The sequence below is a fragment of the Mandrillus leucophaeus genome, unplaced genomic scaffold, assembly GCF_000951045.1.
Source record: "Mandrillus leucophaeus isolate KB7577 unplaced genomic scaffold, Mleu.le_1.0 Scaffold80, whole genome shotgun sequence".
Lineage (NCBI taxonomy): Eukaryota > Metazoa > Chordata > Mammalia > Primates > Cercopithecidae > Mandrillus > Mandrillus leucophaeus.
The window spans coordinates 423,213-446,646 of NW_012108697.1; the positions used below are offsets into that span (position 1 = coordinate 423,213).

Below are 23,434 nucleotides of genomic sequence, written 5' to 3' on the forward strand. Positions count from 1 at the left end.
AAAAAAAAAAAAAAAAAAAAAAGGAAAAAAAGAAAAAAAAATTATTCCCACCAATAGTGTACAAGGACTCCCTGTTTTCCACATCCTCACCAATACCTGCTATCTTTTGTCTCTTTTATAGCCATTCTAACAGGTGTGAGGGGATAGGTCATAGATAATTGTAGTTTTAATATGCATTTCCCTGATGACTAGTAATATTGAGCATTTTTTTCATACACCTGTTGGCCATTTTTATCTTTTGCTTTATAAATTTTTTTATTTTTAATTTTTATGGTTACACAGATGTATATATTTATGGGTTACATGAGATGTTTTGAAACAAACATACATTGCATAATAATCACATCAAACATTTATTCATTTCTTTGTTACAATCCAATTCTACTGTATTATTTTAAAATGTACAATAAACTGTTATTGACTAGTTACTGTTGTGCTATCAAATACTAGACTTTACTCATTCTATATATATTTTTTCACCCATTAATCATCCTCACATCCCCACCAACGACCCTTCCCAGCCTCTAGTAACCATCATTCTACTATCTCCATGAGTTTTTTATTTGTAGCTCCCACAAATAAGTGAGAACATGCGGTTTTCTTTCTGTGCCTGGCTTATTTCACTTAATGATTTCCAGTTCCATCCATGTTGCAAATGACAGGGTTGCATTCTTTTTTATGGCAGAATGGTACTCCATTGTATATATGTACCATTTTTTCTTTATCCATTCCTCTGTTGATGGACACTTACGTTGCTTCCAAATCTTGGCTATGATGAATAGTACTGCAACAAACATGGGAGTGTAGGTATCTCTTCACTATAATGATCTTCTTTCTTTTGGGTATGTATCTAGCAGTGAGATTTCTGGGTCATTTAGTAACTCTATTTTTAGTTTTTTGAGGAACCTCCAAACTGTTCTCCATCGTGGTTGTACTAATTTATGTTCCCACCAATAATGTATGAGGGCCCCCTTTTCTCCACAACCTTGCCAGTGTTTCTTATCATTTGTATGTCTTCTTTGAGAAATGTCTACTTAGATCCTTTGCCAATTTTTTAATCAGGTTGTTTTAAGTTGTTTATATATTTTGGATATTAACCTCTTATCAGATGTTTAATTTGTGAACATTTTCCCCCTTTCCATAAAACGCCTCTTTGTTCTGTTCACTCAGTTACTTATCTATGGCTTGCTGTCACCCTATAATGGCAGAATTGAATAGATGAGACAGAAACTGCATAGTCTACCAAGTTCAAAATATTTACTATTTGAACTTTTACAGAACTGGTTTTGAGCCCTTCCTTAATTTGATATAACAAGATATACTCAGCTTATCTTTACTTTCCTTCTCTCACTCATAGAATAAGCAAGTCCTCCAAGGAGCCCTGCTTCCTTTTCATAGGAAATATTACAAACCAGATCTGGGAATATGAGTGTTCTGTGTACTCATGACTACTGGGGTGTCTTAGCTTCTGGGCCCTTTCAGAAGAATCTACAACTATGTATTAACCTATTTATTTATGCATCTACACATCTATGTATCTATTTATCTAAGTAACCATAAACTCATACTGATACCTCCTATTGCAATCCATCCAGGACAGGATTCTTCCTTGACTTCCCCATTTCATATCTGCCGGTCTCATCTTCCACATGGAGAACTCTGGTTCCCAAAAACAATACATTTACTTATTTTTCAGTCTAAAAATATATCTAAAACAATTTCAGAATTGCTTCACCTACACCTTCAAAAAACAAACCTGAAAGATTTGTTTACAGTCCTTCCTCACATCTACACCTAGTCTGACAGCATATAGTCAAATACTGTGTTCAAAAATCACTTGCATTAGTTCTGTTCACCCACTTTCAGAATGATTATCCTATTCATTTGAAACACAGTTGGGTTCATTTGTTTCACCTTACATTGTTTTATTTTTTTCTTCCTTTTTTATTTAATTGTTCAATATGTAAATGATTAATATGCTTCTAAAAATCAATGCTTCTAAAAGTCAAGACTACTTTTTAAAAGAGTAAACACAGGTAAATATACTTTCATATAATATATTTACCATACCATTCTCTACCACCACTTGTAAATAACCAACATATTTGTTTTCTGGTTTATCTTTCCTGTGTTCATTTTTGCTCAAATAAGCATGCATAACTATATTTTACTTCCCTTACACAAAAAGTAGCACATGTGTATATATTACTACTTCATAGTTAGTGTATATATATATATATAGTTGTGTATATATAGTTATATGCATAGTTTTGTGTGTGTGTGTGTGTATAAAACCTTGCACTGGAGATAGTACGCACCCTTGTTTTGCTCTTGAAGTCAATATAAATGCTTTTTTCCATTATGAAGTATAAGATGCTAGCTTTGGGATTGAAACATATTTATTATGTTCATATAGTAGCCATCTATTCCCATTTTCTCAAGTGTTTTTGTTAGAAATGTGATTTAATAACAATGGAAATAATCACATCATTTTTCTTCTTTGACCTACTAGTATAGTGAGTTTTATTAATATATTTCATAATAGTAATCCTTGGATGCCTGGTTATATATCCCACTTAATTAATGATCCTTATCTATTAATGTGTATTTTATTATTAAGTGGGATATATAACCAGGCATCCAAGGATGGTTATTATAAAATATATTAATAAAACTCCACACACATTAAGACAAGAATGTGTTGGAGTATTCATTTTATTTAGAATTTTGTGTTGATATTTGAGGGGGAAAGGTTTTATTTAATTTTTAATCATACAGATATGTAAATTTTCTATTTCTGTGTAGTGGGTTTAAGTGGTAATGTTATACTTCCCTTGTAAAACAAATTTGGAAGTTTTCCTTCCTTTTTTATTCTCTGAAACAACCTACACAGCATTGAGACTATCCTGCTATTAAGATTTTGCTAAATTTATTCTGTGGTATTATCTAGGCCTGGTGCTTTCTCCACTTTTTCTATGGAAAGTGTTTTATGTAAACTTTCTATATTTATTGGGTTCAATTTGGAAAATTGCTACTTTCTATGAAATAATTCCTTTCTTCAACATTTTCAGAATTAACTGCATTGGTGTACAAGATAGTTTATTATTTTAATATCCTATCAATATTCATTCTCCCTTGTCATTTCTTCTTTTGTGCATTTGTGCTTGCTCTCTCGTTTCTTGATTAAATGAACTGCTGGCTTGTCTATTTTTTTTTTCAAAAAAATTAATCTATTTTTCTGTTCTTACATCATTAATTTCAGCTCTTATTTTTATTTTCCTAGTTATGTAAAAAGGTACGCAAAAGTCTTTATTTGTCGTTTTAGCTATTTTTTTCTAGCTTTTTGAATTGGGAATGTGGTGCATTTATTTTCATTCATATTAATATAGTTGTTTAATATTATAAATATACTTCTGATAACTGCTCTAAATGTATCCCATAAATTTTTATATGTGTTGCTTTTACCATCACTATTTTTCAGAAATTCTGTAATTTTTCCTTGTATTTCCCCATTCACCCAACAGAAAGATTTTATTTAATATTCAGGTGTTCATTTTCAATACTTCCATTCTTGGGAAACGACTAATTTTTTATATAGTCAGTCAATTTTTGTGGGTTTTCCATGTGCACTTGAAAAGATAACATTCTCTATAATCAGGCTGTATTGTTCGATATACATCCTTAACTTCAACTTTATTAGTTACATTGTTTAGATTTTTTTAGGTATTTTCTTATTTTTATCTTGTCATGTATTGACAATAATGATGGACCTGTTTTGTACTCAAGTGACAGTTTCTCTTTACTGCCTGTGGTTTCTGTTTTCTATAGGTGGTTGCTGGGTTGTCTGGTATATAGGTAAATTCTTCTAATACATATGATATCAATTTGGTGAATTGTGGGTTTTAGTAATTATAAGGTATTCTTGTCTCGTATAATGTTTCGATATTCCCTACTGTCTTATTGTAATCATTCACCTATGAAATCCTTATCTGTTCATTTTCATCGTTTCTGAATCAATGTTATAAATGTCTCCTAAATAATGCATAGATTTGGGTTTTGTTTTACGCAGCAAGTTGAAATGTTTTGTTTTAATAAGCAAGTTAATCCCATTCCCATGTACTGATATTATGGTGAATCTCAACTCTGTCACAGAATTTTATGTTACAATTACTGTGGGTATTATAACGCATTTTTCTGAGTTTTTTTCCTATTTGATATTTGCTTTTATTTCTTTTGGTATGTAAGAACATTTCTATCTTTGTTACAGTGTTTTCCTTTGTGCATATACCTTGCATAGTGCCCTTAATTCTCATCTTTCTTACCTAATTTTATTATCTGTTCTGTCAGTTTTAATCCTCAGTATACCTAGAACAATAGTCATCAGCATTTATCATGGTTCAATGGTTCCTTTTAGTTGCTTTATCACATCATGTTATAAGGAATTTACACAATAAAAAAGTGTCAGTCAAAAACTACCTTTTGCAGATTCCAAAAAGAATTTAAATACAGCAAACCTCTTTGTATTAAAGAAGTGTTGGGGCATATAAACATAATAAAAAATGAAACCATATTGTTCACTCATTGAATCTTTGAATTTCAAAAAATTCATTTACGATATCATTTCCTGAAGATCCATAGTCTGAGATTTAAGTAAATGATCAATTACACTATCACCAGAGTTTACAGTGTGCTATCTGTCTCTTTGCATTGTTATTTGTCTCTTTGCATTCATCTTCTTCTTTGTCTAATAACTGTGAAAGATCTTTCAACTTTTTACTAGTATGGGCAGAAAATGAAAAATTCTAAATTCTCAACTGTGTTCAACAAAAAATAAAAGTGGGCTACAATGATGGTACTTTGTCTTCCTGTATGCCTTCTTTAAAGGTAATAAAATACTTTGGGCACTAAAATAATACAACTAAAGGATGACAGTTTTTTTCACTGTGGCATCATCTTTCTAAAAAGCTTCTGTTTTATTGTTAATTTTTAGCATAGTTGGAAATAATTGATAAGCAATGAATTAGTTCCTAAAATGATAAAAAGCAAAATGCTTCAGAACATAGAAAATAACAACATTTAAATTCTACAGTGTATCTTAGATTTTTAAAAGAAAGCAACAGACCCATCGGGTAATTACAGACAGAACATTTTATTCTGATTTTTTTAACAAGTAAATGTTCTCTTTGTTCTTTGAAAGACTTCTAAGAAAAAATAAAATGTATAAAATAATAGTCTTCACAAATAGGTAGGCCTGCTCAGAAAACAAACTAAAAACTAAAATTGGGTCCAACAGACCTTGATGGGATATCAAGTGTTAAATGGCAGCTTTTGATTCCTATCTATTACATATGCAGCTGTCAATGTTCTTATCTTTGATTTCCCCTTTCCTCTCCCTTCTCTCATTTTTAACTGCATTGTTTCTACTTGGACAGAACGTGTAACATTTACACACTTAGTTGTCTACCCATATTCCCACTGTTATTTTAGTCTTAGCTCTAAAATTAAGTATGTGAAATGTTTTCCAACAATCTTTTACCTGAAGTGTTCCCATTTATCTGTTCATTAGATGAAGCTCATTCTCCAGGACAGGGATTGGAAAATTACAGCCCATTAACTCCACCAATTGCTTTTGTAAATCAGGTTTTATTGGACATAGCCACACTCACCCTTTTATGCAATTTATACTGTTTGTATACAGTTTCAGTGGAAGAACTGAGTAGTGACAACAGAGTCAACAGAACTTAGCAGGGTACAAAGCCTAAATTACTTACTATCTGAACCCTTACCTAAAAACATCTGCACACCTCTACCCTACTATATAAATTTCTCAGGTAAGGGCACACACATACAGTATTAACTGAGTTTTTCTATGTTCAAAATTATTTTTGATAGCCTTGACACCTGAGGTACAATTTGGCAAGACATAAAACCCTTGGTCTATACTTTCTTAAGTCTCTTGAAAATTTTGTTCCATGGTTGCTTTGATCTGTATGTTGTTTTTGAAAAATCTGATACTAGTCTAATCTCTTGCTTGTAAGATATTTCATCTTTCTGCTGGAAAATCCTAAGGATTCTTTTCTTCACCTCTTAAAATGCAATCGTTTATCAGGATATGTCTCAAAATGGCTATGGTGGATATATTTTACCAGGTACCAAACCCAAAAGCTCAAAAGCAAGGAAATGGGTAAATAAATTGTGGTAGAGTTATACAACGAATAAAATACTAAATATAAAGAAGTTAATTGCAGCAATATATAATGACATAGATGAATCTTGGTAATAATCGTAGTAAACAAAATCAAAGAAAGCCTGAGAAAATGGCATAAATACGACCTTTTTATAAAGGTCAAATACAAGCAAACCGGATGATATGCGCCTGTATATGTGATAAAGCTACTTTTAAAAACAAATATACAAAAGAATTTCTGGATTTCAGAATAATGCAAAGTTGAAAACAAAAAATTCAACATTTTTTTAGATGAACATGATTTTAAAGAGAAAACTTAAAGGAATACAGCAAATGGGCTTTTTAAAAAATAAATATCCTCCCATCAAATACACTTCAGGGGTATTTTGCTAGTAAGATACAATTACTTCTACGTTGATAGCATAATAACCAACAAAAGTTGAGTCTGAGTTAGCATAATTCAAAAAGAAATTTAAAAGAATATACAACAAAAAGATTTTCTTTAATAAACAGGAAGACATACATAAATAAGGGTGCTGCGTATTAAAAAATTAGAACAGCTACTCTTGAAAGATGATAAATATATCAATCTTTAGCATTAAGAGAAAATGCAACATTAAAGATGACCATGTGATATTAAAATTTAAAAATTCAAGAATAAGCATAGTAGAAATGGAGTGAAGGACCTAATTCCGTGCTATTCTGAAATGTTTATACTTCTGCCAACATTTTTCTCCACTTATAAAGTGTGAAATCCTCTCACAAGACACTTCTTCCTCTCAACTTCCAGAATAAGAACATATCAAGGATCATTTTGGTCAAAAGTTATATTTGAATCTCTAAAAAGTCAATAGTAGCTACTATATCAGCCAGGGTTCTGACAGGAAATAAATAATGTGCTCAAAATAATTATAAAGTATCTAATAAAAGGCTATTTATAAAGGTATGACCAGGGCAATATCCTGAGACCTACCACAACAGGAAGCCTTTACCACCCGTTGGCCTTAAAAAAGCAAGAGGAGGGAGTGTTTCCAGAATTCCTAGAGAATAGCTATATGAAGACACCTGACAGTTCGGCCTTCAATAGAGCAACACAACTAACCCAAGGTTATCCAGCAGGGAGAAAGTTGGTGGAATAAAATACCTCAACCCCACTCATCTCCCACCATCAGATCTACCATCACTGGCTCAGCCTACCTGGAAGCCAGAGGGCATGGAAACAGGATGGAAAAAAATAAAAGGTGGATGTGGAGAGACAAATGGAGAACATCAAGCACAGCATATTATGAGTTACCACTAGAAGGAGAATAATAATTATGTATAGTACACAATTTAAATAAGTTGGTTAATATACTAAAAACAAAGTGTGAAACACAGATTCACACTTTTAAGGAAAGTATGCTGAAAACCCTATTTATTCATCCACAAATATTTATCAAGCATTTAATATATGGCCCTTTACTAGAAAGTATACACACAGGAGGTATGTTGCAGAATTCCTGCTCTAAAACTTCTTAGAAAAAGAATATAATTTTTTTTAGAAAAAAGAGAGTACCCATATAAAACAGCATATATGTAATTAATAAACAATGGAAATTTATTTCTAACAGTCCAGAAACTAGGAATTTCAAAATCAAGGTGCTGGCAGATTTGGTGTCTGCTGAGAGCTACGCTCTGCTTCAAGATGGTGCCTTGTTTGCTATGTCCTCCAGAGGCGAAGAATGCTGTGTCCTCACATGATGGAAGGATGGAAGGCAAAAAGGACCCAGCTAGCTCCCTCCAGCACTTTTTGTAAGGCACTAATCCATTCATGACAGCAGAGTCATCCTGACTTAATTACATCCCAAAAAGCCCCACTTCTTAATACTACCACACTGGGGATTAGGTTTCAACATGAATTTTGGAGGGGAAATACTCAAACTGTAACATGTCATATTCATTTAAAAACAAAAGGACACAGGAGCTTAGAGGAAAATAAAACATCTTCCAGAAAATGAAAAATGCAGGAAATAAAGCTGTGGATTAACAAGTCTTTTCATCACTATACAATTATGAAGGCCACTTCCACTCTGTGACAAACAAAAGCATGTAGAACCTTTACTGCAAGCTGATTCCTTCATTATACATTTTCTGGATTTTTCCAATAATTTTGAACATAAATCTTGTTGTCACTGTCACACCTAAGCACTTGATAACCCGACATCACTTTTAGAAGCTGTACTCTAGGATGCTCTCACAAAAAAGTTCCCTTCCTTGGCCAGGCACAGTGGCTCATGCCTGTACTCCCAGCACTTTGGGAGGTCGAAGCAGGCAGATCACTTTAGCTCAGGAGTTCGAGACAGGCATGGCGAAACCCCATCTCTACTAAAAATACAAAAATTAGCTGGGTGTAGTGGTGCATGCCTATAATCCCAACCACTCGGGAGGCTGAGGTGGGAGGATCACTTGAACCCAGGAGGCAGAGGCTGCAGTGAGCTGAGATAGTGCCACTGCATTCCAGCCCCTGTGACAGAGTCAGACTCTGTCTCAAAAAAAAAAAAAAGGCACAGCTCCCTTCCAGATTTATTTGTGTATGCTTCACACAAGCTATTTTCTTAAGTATTCTGTTGTCTTACCTCTATAAACATTTTCATATTAATCAAGCCACACTGGATGACACAGTACTTTGTAATCTCAGAACTTTGGGATGTCAAAACAGGCAGATCACTTGAGCTCAGGAGTGCGAGACAGGCATGGAAAAACCCCATTTCTACTAAAAATGGGTGGGTTCTCTACTAAGAATGGGTGGGTTTTGGAGACATAGTCCATGGGACACATCAACTGACAGGGTTAATAGTTAAAGAAGAAAATTTCAGAGATTATGTGTCAATTATAGCCTAGACCCTTAAATGGCTGCCTTCTCATCCTTGTATCACTTCTCAACTCCCCTAACAGTGTTACCTACACTTTCTCAAATAAAATTATTTCACTGCAATCTTTGTCTCATTGTCTGCTTCTGTAAAAATCCAAGCTAAAAAGGATCCTACATTTCTTGACAGTTTCTGCTCACTTTGTGCTTTCCTTTTCAAACACATTTCCTTGAAAAAGCTGGCTCCACCCATCATTTCCACTTCTACTCCTCTCATTCCCTATTAAATCCAATATTGTGAGACTTTCACCCCACCAATACACCGAAACTGTTCCTGTCAAGATCACCAATGACTGCACAGTGCTAAATTCAATGATCAGTCCTTAGTAATCATCGTGCTTGAAGCATCAGCAGAATGTGGCTCCGTTGATTACTTTCCCACTTCATATTATTTCTGCACTTGGCTTACACTTCACCGTACTGTTCCTTGCTTATCTTCCTTTTCTCCCCTACCTCTTATTATTTGGGGACCCTATAGCTCAATCCTTTTATTCTCCTTTTTATTTACAACCACTTCATTAGTGATCTGATCTAGTCTCTTGGCTTTAAGAACTCCCAAGAACTCCCAAATGTACACCTTCAGCCCAAACCGTTCTCTCTAGGACTCCAGTAAGAATATGGTACTTTACTAGAAAGTATACACACAAGGAGGTATACTGCAGAATTCCTGCTCTAAAACTTCTTAGAAAAAGAATATAAATTTAAAAAAAAAAAAAAAAAAAGAGCACCTGTAGCAGCATATACATCCAACTGTCTGCTTGACATTTTCTCTTTGACATCTAGTGGCTATCTCAAGTACAACATGTCCAAACTCAACTTCTCATCTTCAAAACACCTTCGCCCCAAACCTGCTTCACAATCTTCTACATATCAGTTGATGGCAATTTCATCTTTCCAGCTGCTCAGGCCAAAAATTTTGCAATCACCCTTGGTTTCTCTCTTTTATCTCATACTCTACACCTAAACCCTCAGCAAATACTATTGGCTCTACTTTTTTAAAAAATCAAACAAATCAACTAATTCTCACCATCATTTTTGGACCAGATTACCGTTAACAACTTCCTAACTATCCTCTTCCTGTTCTTTCTTCCATAAAGTTTATTTACAACATGCAGCCAAAACAATTCACATAAAAATTATCTCATTTGCTCTGATCAAAATCTTGCAGTGTTTCCCCATTTCACTCAGATGAAAGACAAAGGCCATACAAAAACCTGGTGATCTAGCGCCTTATTACTTTTCTAATCTCATCGCTTAAGTTTTATTCTCCTGCTCTCACTCTTCTCTAGACTCCATATTATCCCTTAAACATGCCAAACATGTTCTCACCTTACAGTCTTTGTACTAGCTGTTCCCCCTTCCAAGGAACACCATTCTCCCAGATATCTATACAGCAAACTCCTTCATTCCTTTAAGTCTTTGCTCAAAATTCATTTTCTCATTGAGGCCTATCCCGGCCTTCCTATTTTAAAATGTAGCCACCTCCCACCCCCAGTAGTTTCAACTGCCTTGCCTTGCTCTATTTCTAAAAAACGTATTATCTACCAACAAATCATATGCATGCTTATTATGTTTATTATATGTATGCCTGTGCTAGAAATAAGTCCTGCAAAGATAACACTAAATGCCTGATGCACCATTTGCTGATATCCATTACTGCATGTTCCTAGAATCAAATAGAACCAGAAATGTACTCCTATAAGCCACAAACTCAATCCAATGTTTGGAGGTACTCCTTAGCTCAACAGATACCCTAAAACACATGAAACAGTGATGTCAATGCCATAAACAGCTATAGATATCTACAGTCTCAACAGTTAGAAAGTATTCTCTAGTATCTTAGATTATTTTAATGTTAATGTGTAATGCTCAAACTAACATAATTAAAGATAAGTAAATCAGATGGTTTCTTTGTTCTAGATCAGATTATGACAAAATCTCCAAGGAGATTTCATAGTACTGGTACAGAACCAGCAATACCTCACAACTATTTGCAATGTTATTAAAAGTCGAATAAGTGATCATTTTGAGGTATATTAAGTGAAAGTTTATCTCTTTTTAAAATGTCTACATTATGGTGAAATCAATATCCTTCATCAGAATATATTTCAGAGTAAATTTTTAATCTAGTAAAATACTGTTTTCATGAATTACCCTGCTATATTTTTGGCTTACTTTTCAGTTACCTTCCCCACAATACTAGTTAAAAAGATAATCTGTTTTTTAATACAAAAACATTTAGGTTCTTAATTTTCTAGAAACTTCAAACATGTAAGGATATTTAAAGTAAATCCAACCTGCATTTGGGTAGCTGATACCATTAAAATCAGTCAGGAAGAAGAGGCTAAACTAGCATCATAGTATAGTAGTTCTAAAAAAAAAAAAAAAAGGAAAAACACAAAAAACTAGTCTCTGTGGAGATAACAAGCATTTACCTTATAACTAAGATAATAAATCACCCCCTCCTTATATTCAAAGCAGCCCTACTTAATATAGTATCATTCCCTAAAGCAGCACTTTTCTGTAGTGAACTTAATTATTCTGACAGCATCTTTAAACTACATTTACCCATCCTTTTGTACTCTTTTCTTTGAAAGTGCTATAGATTATCTTATGACACCACATACTTTCAACATGTAAGCAACAAATTCAAAATGCATTAGGGATAAGTAAAGTAATATATTAATTTTTCTACTAAGAAATAATTTTACAAAAAATTTGTTGGGTTTTGCTTTGTACTTCGATAATTCACAGAATGTTAAACTGCTCATGGTTTATCTATTATTCTTATAAAACTCATCAATAAGTATTCTTCCCATTTTCATCTTACACTACATTCTTAAGTATGCCTGACAAGTAACACAGTTAGTAAGACAAAAATCAAGCCAAAAATACCCTGCTGATAAATTTATTTAGATACAGTATTTTGGTTGTAGAATAAGCCAAAAGAAACTCAATATAAAAATATGTTTAGATTATCTAAAACTGAATTGGCATTCTGTAATCAGATTATCCCAAATCAAACAAAAATCTACCAGCAGATGAATATATCAGCTAACAACCTATATTAATATTTATCACTAATAGTTGATCAGAATAAACCCATCGTGCTTTCCTGGCCACCCTCGGAAAGCATAACCACCATTACGTCTGATGGCTGAATGGGACGAACATTCAATAAAGGAAACTATGAAGTACATGAAATATATTCGGCAAACTGTGAATTATAAACTATATTCAGTAAGGATGACATATACTAATCAGGTGGCCTAGAGATTCCATTTTAATGGCCAACACTGAAGGTGGGCCCATGTAGGTATAAGATTAGAGAGTATCTATATATATAAAGTCAAGATCCTTGAAGATGTACATCCTCAATGAAAAAGTGAGTTTTTAAAAATATGCTCCGTGGAGGCAGAAAGATAGCATCTATTTCAGCCTTGGTTCCACATAAACAAAACAACTGTTCCCCCTGGGAACTTTGGGCCATTTACTAGATATCACGCTACTTTGGGGCATGAATTTTCCCTATATAAAATGTCCAAAAAAAAATTATATGCCAAATTTCAATTTAAGTTGGATCAGGGTTGCTAGGGCCCTAGAAGCATGCTCTCTCTCTCTTAAGAGCAGGTGTAGGCAAAGTAAGGCCCAAAGGCTAAATCTAGCCCACCACCTGTTTTTGTAAATAAAATTTTTATTGAACATAACCATGCCCATTTGTTTATGTATTGCCTATGGCAACTTTCATGCTACAAGGCAGAGTTAATTAGTTGTGACAGAGATTGTATGACCAATAAAGCCTAAGAAATTTACTATCTGGTCCTTTATAGATGCCTTTTGCTGACCCCTGTAAATAAATGTAATACTTACTGTTTAATTTATTTATAATATAAAATGATATAATTATCATTATATCATCATGTTTGAAACAAAACAAAAATAACTAAAACACTGGAAAACAGTATCCTATAAATTGGAGGCTAATCAAAGAATAAGAGTATTGCTTAACTTTAGACTAAGTTAAGTACTCATTTTAAAATTTCAAAAGTCAAAACCTGTGTTTCAAGGACAAATATGGTGACAGTTTAGTTCTGAATCTCCCCCATCCTCCCTGGAAAAAGAAATAGATAACAAAAGGAAAACATGGGGAAAGTGGATGAAGTGAAAGGAAAAGAAAATTACATTTCCGGAGAAATTATAAGGGTAAAAAAAAAAAAAAAAATCCTCATAAAGTCCAGATTAGGTATGAATGTACAAACATCAAGTGCAACCAAAAGAGCTAAACAGAAGCAGCCACAAAATTGCTGAAAGGGTGATGAGAAACAAGTAGCATAGAGGAAACTAATGGAAGCAGATCTCAAAACTTACCATACCCATCCCACAAAAAAATAAAACAAAGTAAGGGGAAGGAGAGCCCTAAACGTGTGAAGAGGTATAATTAAAAACAAATCAACAAAAAAGGCAAGAATTACTTTTGAAAATACAAGACATGCACAGGAAATTTACCAAAAAAAAGGAATCACAAAGCAAAATTCAACTCTCTCGTATGCAAGAAATACATTTTTTTAAAAGTGATTCTAAAACACTAAACAATCATAACCATAAAGGGATGAGCAAAAGTATACTAGGAAAAGACTGAACAAAAAAACAAAACAACGGCAATATTAATAATGGATGAGGTAGAATTCAGGTCAAGAAAACATTAAACAACAAATCACTTTATAATATTAAGTAATACAATTTACAATAAACACATAACAGTTATTAATATCTGTAACAGCAACTTCTATAAAACATAAATTCCAGAATATATAAGGAGAAATAGGAAAAACAGACTAACACTTTAAAATTTTACTTCAACTTTCACAGCAAGATAGATCAAGAACAAAAAATACTAAGTCAGTAATAGAAGGCCTAACAATATAATCACTAAAGTCAATATTATAAATAAATAATATCAAACTCCATACCTTGATATTATTGGATTTATCTTCTTCTCAAGTGCCTATCAAATATTTATGAAAACTGAGCCACAAAGAAAATTTGAATAAATTTAAAAAGTAGAAATAATACCAACAACATTTCCTGAGCACTATAAAACCAAAAATTAATAGCAAAATCAGAAAATTGTCTTTCTACATAGAACATCTGTTAACTGATTCAAAAGTTGGAATAACTCAGCCACACGTCTGCCTCAACATTATCATAAGTTTGTTATGACAATAATGTATGTAAGCAAGCGTATTCAACGTAGCATTGCTTATTAACCATCACCCTCCAATGTGTTCCCATCAATAGCCATTCTCCTCTGATTACTTCTATTTTCTCAGTAAAATAAGAACTAAGGTCATCAATTGAGAGTGATGATAGAGAAGGAAGTGTCTGAAACTTGAGGAGAGAGGAAAAGGTATGAAATAGTCATCCAGGAGAGCTGGGAGAGAGACCAAGCTAGACTGGCAAAAGTTTCAGATGTCATTAAGGGCCAACTTGACATGAGTAATTATAAACTTACAGCTAAGTAAGTACCAGACATCATTTAAATAAAAACAACTTGAGAATGGTAATTACGAAATTTAAAGCTGGGTAGGTTTAGAAGTATGGGTAGGTTTAGAAGTACAGATAAAAAAGGTAGGGTTAGAAATATGGACAAAAAAGAGTGAGAGAGTGGAAAAACTGATAGTCTCAACAGACTAAAGGCTCTGGTAAGGTCAAAGAATTATCAGAGTGTGGGCACTAGAAATAGTAAGCAGGAGAGATCAGTGGTACTTGAAAAGTAAGATATTTCAAATGGAAATTATGGACTCATTGTACTGGAATAACAAGGTCTGGAACGTAACAATGGAGAGAGTGGCTCAAGGAGGATGGAAAACAAAATCTTTTGTTAGATCAAGAAATTGAAAGGCCAGGTAGGAGAAGTACTTAAGTGCATATTTACAACATAAAAATATCTGCCTTATGTATTCTGGACACAGTGACAGTAAGCCAGAAACTAAAATCCTCAAGAAATAAAACACAGCCATCTGAGAGCAAAAGATGAGTGCAGGAAGGTGAAGTAATAGGTGTTATATTCTGATGATGTAAGAGTCAAAGCCAGGCAATTTAAAGGAGGAGGAATTGAGAATAGAGTGAAAATGGCAACAAGGAGTAAAGGGGATATGTAACCCACCTTCAACCCAGCTGTACTGAGAATATGTAAACAAAAACAGCCATCACTTGAAAGGACTGCAAGGGAAACAGTGGAATATTTTGAAGGGGAGTCTCGGTCAGGAAACGAGTTTTCTCATTAAGTCTGAACAAGGACTCTAAATAGTTGTATATATAGTTGTCCATACACAAAAGAGCCAAGAATTTGAGTTCATAATACTGGCCAGAGCCAGAAAAGAATTGTTTTCTTGAATCTGAATAACCACCATGGGGTATATATTTGTAAACAAACTAAAAACAATAAAAAAGGTTACCACTGTTTTAAAAAATGTTATAAATAATTCAAAAAAATTAAGTACCAGAAAAACAAAAAGGAGTAAAGGTATAGTAGAGAAACTCACATGGAGATTGCCCTAGTCACCTTCACCTTCACGTAACAGATAATAATCTCTTGTAGAAGCCAGCAGACTATCCTTGAGAAGCTGACTTTAAAGAAGTAATACATACATAAAGATATAACAGTAAGATTAGAAATAGAATGCTAAAAATGAAAAATCTTGAAATCATGCAATGCATAGTAAAGAGATTGGGATAGTTTCATTGCTTGGTTAATAAATAAAATCCAAAGAAATAGCACCACCTACTGGAATTTCACATATTTTTTTAAAAATTCACAAATCTTAGAAAATGAGACTATTATGTAATATTTCCCCTCATTTGGTTAGAAAGGTAACCTTAAATATTAAAGAACAAAATATAATATAATCAAAAAAGTTTATATTAAAAATTACCAATTCTCAGCTTATAATTTCAATCTCAAATAACTCATCATTTTGACTAAATTAATATGAAGATTTTATTAAAGAGAAAAACATTCCCAATCAATAAAGAAATTACAATTTTTAAGTAACTCACAGATATGGTATTCCTGTATGCTGCTTGTATAACCATATATTGCAGAATATCCGAATATTATGATCATGACAACATCTCTACTATCCAACTCCATAATATGTGCTGAATGTCCCTCCACAGCATACTGCTGACCATGTCCAAGAACAGTAGGAGTTTTTGTACTCCATGACTGACTATGTATGTTAAAAACCCATAATTCATCTGTGACATTGCCATCATTTGTTTCAATTCTGCCTCCATACATAAAGATGTTTTCCTGTAAATTAAAATACATATATTAATAGACAAAATAATGTTATATCGTAACACATATTAATTAAAAATAAAGGTTAAATTTACATAAAATTTTAGTAATTGCTCACAACATGCATAAGGCATTGTTCTTATTTGTAAAAAGTAATAAGAACACATGAATAATGACAACTAATGCTTTTATATACAAAAAGGGGGGAAGAGCAAAGCTTTCAAAAAGCTACTTTAAAATATATTTTTTAACTATTACTTTATATACTCAATTAAGTATACTTTTAATTATCATACAGGAAGAGAACACTAAACTATGGCTTTAAGAATGGAAAACACAATAAGCTAATCAAGAACTTAAAATTTATGGGTGAGGTAGTCCTATAACAAAGAATAATGTACTCCTCCCATATAACTGAAAAGTAACAAACTAAGTTGCTGATTAATGTTACTCATAGTCTTTTCAATATTCGAATCATCTGAGTCCCCAGTGGTTACGTTTGAATTTTACCATCTCCTGGTACTGCTTTGTGCTATTCTCAGTTATGCACTGTTTTCGTCAAGTGCTCTTCACCAAAAAGGCATATCACATTTGTGCATCACATAGAGTACACCTCTGTTACCATTTCTAATGGCTATGGACAGACACCACATGCCTTCAGTTCACCTTTGGTAAATCCTTGCAGAACTTTTAAATTATACAAATTATTTCAAATGTATATGATGGAAATAAATGATGTAAATTATCATTATTTCAACAAATTAGAAATAGAAAAAAAATTTTCCAACCTGACAAAAGATATTTAAGGAAACCCACAGCTAACATTATATCTAACAGTGAAAGACTAGATACATTTCCCTAAGGTCAGGAACAAGATAAGCATGCCTGCTTTTGCCATTTATATTCAACTTTATACTGGATGTTCCAGCTAGAGCAAAAACTAAATAAAGACATCCAGCTTGGAAAGAAGAAGTAAAATATTTCTATTTGCAGATGATCTGATCTTGTATATAGAAAAGTCCTTAAAAATTAAAAAAAACCACTTAGAGCTAATAAATGAATCAGCAATATTACAGAACATAAGATCAACGTACAAAAAGCAAATTGCATTTCTATACACTTGCAATGAACAACCCAAAATGAAACTGGGAAAATAATTACATTGACAAAAGCATCCAAAAGAATAAAATATTTATGAATAAATTTAATAAAGGAAGTCCAAAACTTATACTCTGAAAATTACAAAACACTGTTTAAATAAATTTTTTAAAGATATAAATAAATGAAAAGACATCCCATGTTTATGGGTCTGAAGACTTAATATTGTTAAGATAATACTCTCTAAATTGATTAAGAGGATAATACTCTCCAAATTGATCTCAGATTCAACATAACCCTATCAAAATCTCAGCTGGCTTCTTTGTAGAAACTGACAAATTGATTCCAAAATTCATATGAAATTGCAAGGGATGCAGAACATCAGAACATTCTTGTAAAAGAACAAAACTGGAGTACTCACACTTCTCAAAAACTTACTGCAAAGCAAAAGTAATCAAGATAGGCTGGGCATGGTGGCTCACGACTATAATCCCAGCACTTTGAAAGTCTGAGGCAAGTGGATCACTTGAGGTCAGGAGTTCAAAACCAGCCTGGCCAACATGGTGAAACCCCATCTCTACTAAAACTACAAAAAAATTAGCTGGGCGTGGTAGCAGGCACCTATAATCCCAGCTACTCAGGAGGCTGAGGCAGGACAATCGCTGGAACCCAGGAGGCGGAGGTTGCAGTGAGCCAAGATTACACCACTGCACTCCAGCCTAGGTGACAGAGCAAGACTCTGTCTCCAAAAAAAAAAAAAAAAAAAGTAATCAAGACAGAGTGATACTGGGATAAATCAATGGAATAGAACTGAGAGTCCAGAAATAAACCCATACATCTAAGGCCAATTGATTTTTGACAAGAGTACCAAGACCATTCAAAGATTAAAAAAACAGGTCTTATGAACAAATGGTGCTAGAACTGGATAGTCACATGCAAAAAAAAAAAAAAAAGAACTTGCACCCTTACTGCATACTATATACAAAACTTAACTCAAAATAGGTCAAACAACTAAATGCAAGAATCAAAGCTATAAAACTCTTAAAAGAAAAAAAATTGGGTTAAGTCTTTATGACCTGAGATTTGGCAGTGAATTATTAAATATGACACCAAAACACAAGCAATAAAAGGAAAAAAGCTAAATTGGACTTTATCAAAATAAAGTCTAATTTTTTGTGTTTAAAAAGATAACATCAAGAAAGTGAAAACAGCGCACGAAATGGGTGAAAATATTTGCAAATTATATACCTGATAATGGCTTGCATCTAGAACATGTAAAGAATTCTTACAACTCAATAATAAAAAGACAACCTAATTTTAAAATGAGCAAAGGACTTGAATAGACATTTCTCCAAAGACAATATACAAATGGCCAAAAAGCACACAAAAAGATGCCCAACATCATTAGTTAACAGGGAAATACAAATCAAAACCACAATGAGATAACACCTCACCCCACTAGGATGGCAATAATCAAAAAAGAAGATACTATTAAGTGTTGGCAAGGATGTATAGAAATAGAAACCTTCATATATGGCTAGTGGGAATGTAAAATGATGCAGCAGCTTTGGGAAACATTCTGTCAGTTCTTCAAAAAGCTAATTTGACCCAGTAAGTCCACCCCTATGTATATACTCAAAGAAATGAAAACATATGTCCAGACAAAATCTTACACAGAAATGTTGTTAGTAGCATTATTCATAATAGCCAAAAGGTGGAAACAAGTCAAATGTCCTCAATCGATAAACATGTTATATATCCATACAATGTAATATTATTTAGCCATAAAAAGAAATGAAGAAGTATTGATACATTCTACAACATGGATAAACCTTGAAATTACGCTAAGTGAAATACGGTAATCATAAAATACATAGTATATGACTTCATTTATATGAAATGTCCAGCATCGACCAATATATAGAGAAAGAAAGTAGCTCTGTGACTGCTTAAGGCTAGGGAAGATAAGGAAGTCTGGGGTGATACCTAAAGGGTACAAAGTTTCTTCATGAAGTGGTGAAAATATTCTAAAAATGATTACACAACTCTGCAATCTTACACAAATATGCAACACATGGTTGCACAACTCTGAATATACTAAAAACCACTGAATTGTACACTTTAAATGAGTGAACTGTGTGGTATATCAATTATATCTCAGTAAAGGGAAATAAAGAAAAAATAAAACAAGACAAAAAATGTATCTATATGTTTTCATATGTAGAAATATTTTTATTTTACTTTTAAAACACACAAATGTATGGATAAACAGGTGGTAGTTTGTTCTTTATACTGCTCCCATGCTTTCCAATTTTTTTAAAACAGCACAGAAAACATATAAATTCATATTTAGACGGCCTAGCCAAAGGCCACAAAATACATGAATTTTTATTGATTCAAAATGAACACCAACTAAGGGTCCTGTCATTTTAATCATGCTAAATTTATGAATCCCACAAATACATAAAAATAACTAATGTCAATACAATCCCTGTCAAAATCCCAACATTTTTGCAGAAATAGAAAACTCAACCCTAAAATTCATATAGACTTTCAAGGGGCCCTGAATAGCCAAAACAATCTTGAAAAATAAAAACAAAGTAAGAAGTATTACACTTCTTAACTTCAAAACTTATTAAAAAGCTACAGTAATCAAAATAGTATGGTACTAGCATAAAGACAGACATATAGATCAGTAGAATAAAATAGAGAGTCCAGAAAAAAAAAAAAAACCTCATATATATGGTCAAATGACTTTCAGCTAGGGTGCCAAGACCATTTAATCGAAAAAGGCAGTTTTTTTTAAACAAATGATGTTGGGGAAACTGGCTATCCACATGCAAAGGAATGAAAATGGACCCTTACATCAGACACAATTAACTCCAAATACAACAAAAACCTAAACCTAAGAACTAAAACTTTAAAACTCTTAAGCGAAAATATAGAGGAAAAGCTTCATGACATTGGATCTAGCAATGATTTCTTGTACATGACACAAAAGCATAGGTAACAAAAGAAAAAATAGATAAATTAAACTATAACAAAATTAAAAATTTTGTGCATCAGAGGACACTCTCAACAAAGTGAAAAGACAGCCCATAAAGGGGGAAAATATTTTGAAATCATATTCTGATAAAGTGTTAATACCATAATATATAAAGAGCTCCTCCAACTCAACAGCCAAACAAAACAACCCAATTCAAAGCTAGCGAAAGACCTGAATAGACATTTCTCCAAAGAGGATATACAAATAGCCAATAAGCACTTGAAAACATGTTTAACATCATTAATCAACAGAGAAATGCAAGTCAAAATCACAGTGAGATACTCGTTAGGTTGATTATCAAAAAAACAAAAACAGAAAATAACAAGTGTTGACAAGGCTGTGGACAAACTGCAACCCTTGTGCACTACTGATGGAAATGTAAGATGATGCAGTCATAGTGAAACACACTATGGCAGTGCTAAAAAAAAAAAATTAAATATAGAATTACCATATGATTTAGAAATTCCACTTCTGGGTATACACCAAAAAAAAAAAAAAAAATGAAAAGAAAGACTCAGATAGTTGTACACACAAGTTCATAGAAACATTATTCACAATGGCCAAAAGATGGAAGCTATCTAAGTGTCCATCAACAGATGGATGGATAAACAGAATGTGGTATATACACATAATGGAATATTAATCAGCTTTAAAAGGAAAGACATTCTGACACATGATACAACATGGATGATCCTTGAAGATAGTGTGCTAAGGGAAACAAATCAGTCATAAAAGAACAAATAATGTACGATCCCATTTACATGAGGTACCTAGAGCAGTTAAATTCACAGAGACCGAAAAGTAGATTGGTCGTTTCAAGAGGATAAGGGAAGAGCGGAATGAGAAGTTATTGCTTCAGTTTTGCAAGATGAAAAGTGTTCTGAAGATAATGGTGGCCATGGTTACACAACAATGTCAATGTACTTAATGCCACTGAACTCTATACTTAAAAATAGTTAAAATGGTAAATTTTATGTTACATGTATTTTGCCATAATTCTTTAAGTGATTGACTAGGCATAAAGTAATAGACAAAAACTCAGTCTTCATTTCTTTACATGTCATATGGGGGATTGTTCTAAAATCTACTCTTTTACTAAAAGCATAAGAGTATGTGGTATCTCAAGTTATTATGACCCATATAATCTATTGTTCTCATTTAATGTTTGAAATAAATCTGAGATTTAGTAATTTTTACCCTGTAGTAAACTATCAAAAACAAAATCTGATTAAAATTTAAAAAGCAGGTGCCATACCTGATATAAAGCAAGAGAGTGTCCATATCTCTGGAGAGGTCCCCTTGATAGAGTTCCTACATTCCATATACTGCTTTCTAAATCGTAACTAAAAGCAAGAAAAGAAAATAACTTCATAAGCTAAGATTCATTTTTGTTTTTTTAATTTTCACATGCTTTTTATTCACTTGTGTCCAAGTACTCATTAAATTCAAAGCATTACAACTAATAGATTCATAATTTATGTGCCATATTAGAAATTTTTAATAAAGACTCATTCAAGATATACCTACACTAAATTAGGATTCAATCTCCTAAATGTATAATATACATTAACTTGACTAGGATATTTATTACTGGAATTAATTGTCCAACTGCCTTTAATAATTTCAATCAATTGATTAAGCTAAACAATAGTGAACTGACTGTATTTTTTAATTTTTTCTTAAAGCCAGGTTTCCTTCTTGGAAACAGCTGAAAATTCTCTCCATTTGTTTTAGATATTTATTTTTATTCCTTTTTTTTTTTTAGTCGGCCTGATACTTATATAAATTTTTTAATGACAAATTTAAGTTGTACGTATATGTTATACATATGATATTTTGATATATGTATAGAATGTATAATGATCAAATCAGGGTAATTAGAATATCTATTACCTCAAACATTTATCTCTTCTTTGTGTTGGGAGCATAACATTTCTTCTCTTCTAGCTATTTTGAAATATATAATAAATTGTTAACTATAATTTCCCTACGTTACTATCATATACTAGAACTTATTCCTTCTATCTAATTGCTTTTTGGTACTCATTAACCAACTTCTCTGTCTCCTTCTCCCCGCTTCCCTTCTCATGCTGTGGTAACCACCATTCTACTCTCCACCTATATGAAATCAACTTTTCTAGCTCTGACATTTGAGTGAAGACACACAATATTTGTCTCTCTGTGCCTGGTTTATTTCACTTAAAATGACTTCCAGTTCCATCCATATTGCTGCAAATATGAGATTTCATTTGGAGGGGGCTAAATAATATTCCACTGTGTATATATACCACATTTTCTTTATCAATTTATCAGTTGATGGACACATTTTGATTCCATATTATGGCTATTGTAAATAGTGCTGCAATAAACATGAGAGTGCAGATATCGCTTTGATATACTGATTTACTTTCTTTTGGCTACATATCTAGCAGTGGGTTTGCTGGATCATATAGTAATTCTATTTTCAGTTTGAGGAACCTCTGCACTGTTTACCATAATGACTGTGCTACTTTACATACCCACACACTTATCTTAGCATTATATAAATTAATCAACAAGCATCTATTTCCTATGCACAAATATAGCTTGTTTACTGATTTTTTTAAGATTGTATAAGATGAATTTGGTAGTATAGAAGCTTCCATAAAAATAAGTTACTGTTGGATTATGTAACATAAAAAGAAAATTTGTGTTTTTTTCCACTGGTGTAATACATATGAAAACAGAAGTCCCAAACTATGAATCTCAAATGCTTATACTCTATGCTCAAATCTCCTCCATTTGCTAAAATATACAAAAGGAAGCATCCAGCCAAGAAATAGGGGCCTGTTTTAAGTTAAGAAGCTTGCTATCAATTGTTATCTCCCCACTTCTCTTTCTTCCTTCAATGAA

The 23,434-nt window shown here is 32.7% G+C and overlaps 1 protein-coding gene across 1 annotated transcript in view; it reads right to left on the reverse strand.

Annotated features, from left to right (window-relative positions):
- The window catches only part of ATRNL1 (attractin-like 1), a gene marked incomplete at its 3' end in the record, with an annotated part of 405,371 nt that overhangs the window by 347,510 nt on the left and 34,427 nt on the right, over nucleotides 1-23,434 (reverse strand). Inside the window, exons 6-7 of the mRNA XM_011967565.1 lie at nucleotides 21,798-21,885; nucleotides 16,155-16,410 (exon numbers count right to left, since the gene is read on the reverse strand). Coding sequence (XP_011822955.1) covers nucleotides 16,155-16,410; nucleotides 21,798-21,885 — 344 coding nt within the window. The remainder of the gene's footprint in view (nucleotides 1-16,154; nucleotides 16,411-21,797; nucleotides 21,886-23,434) is intronic.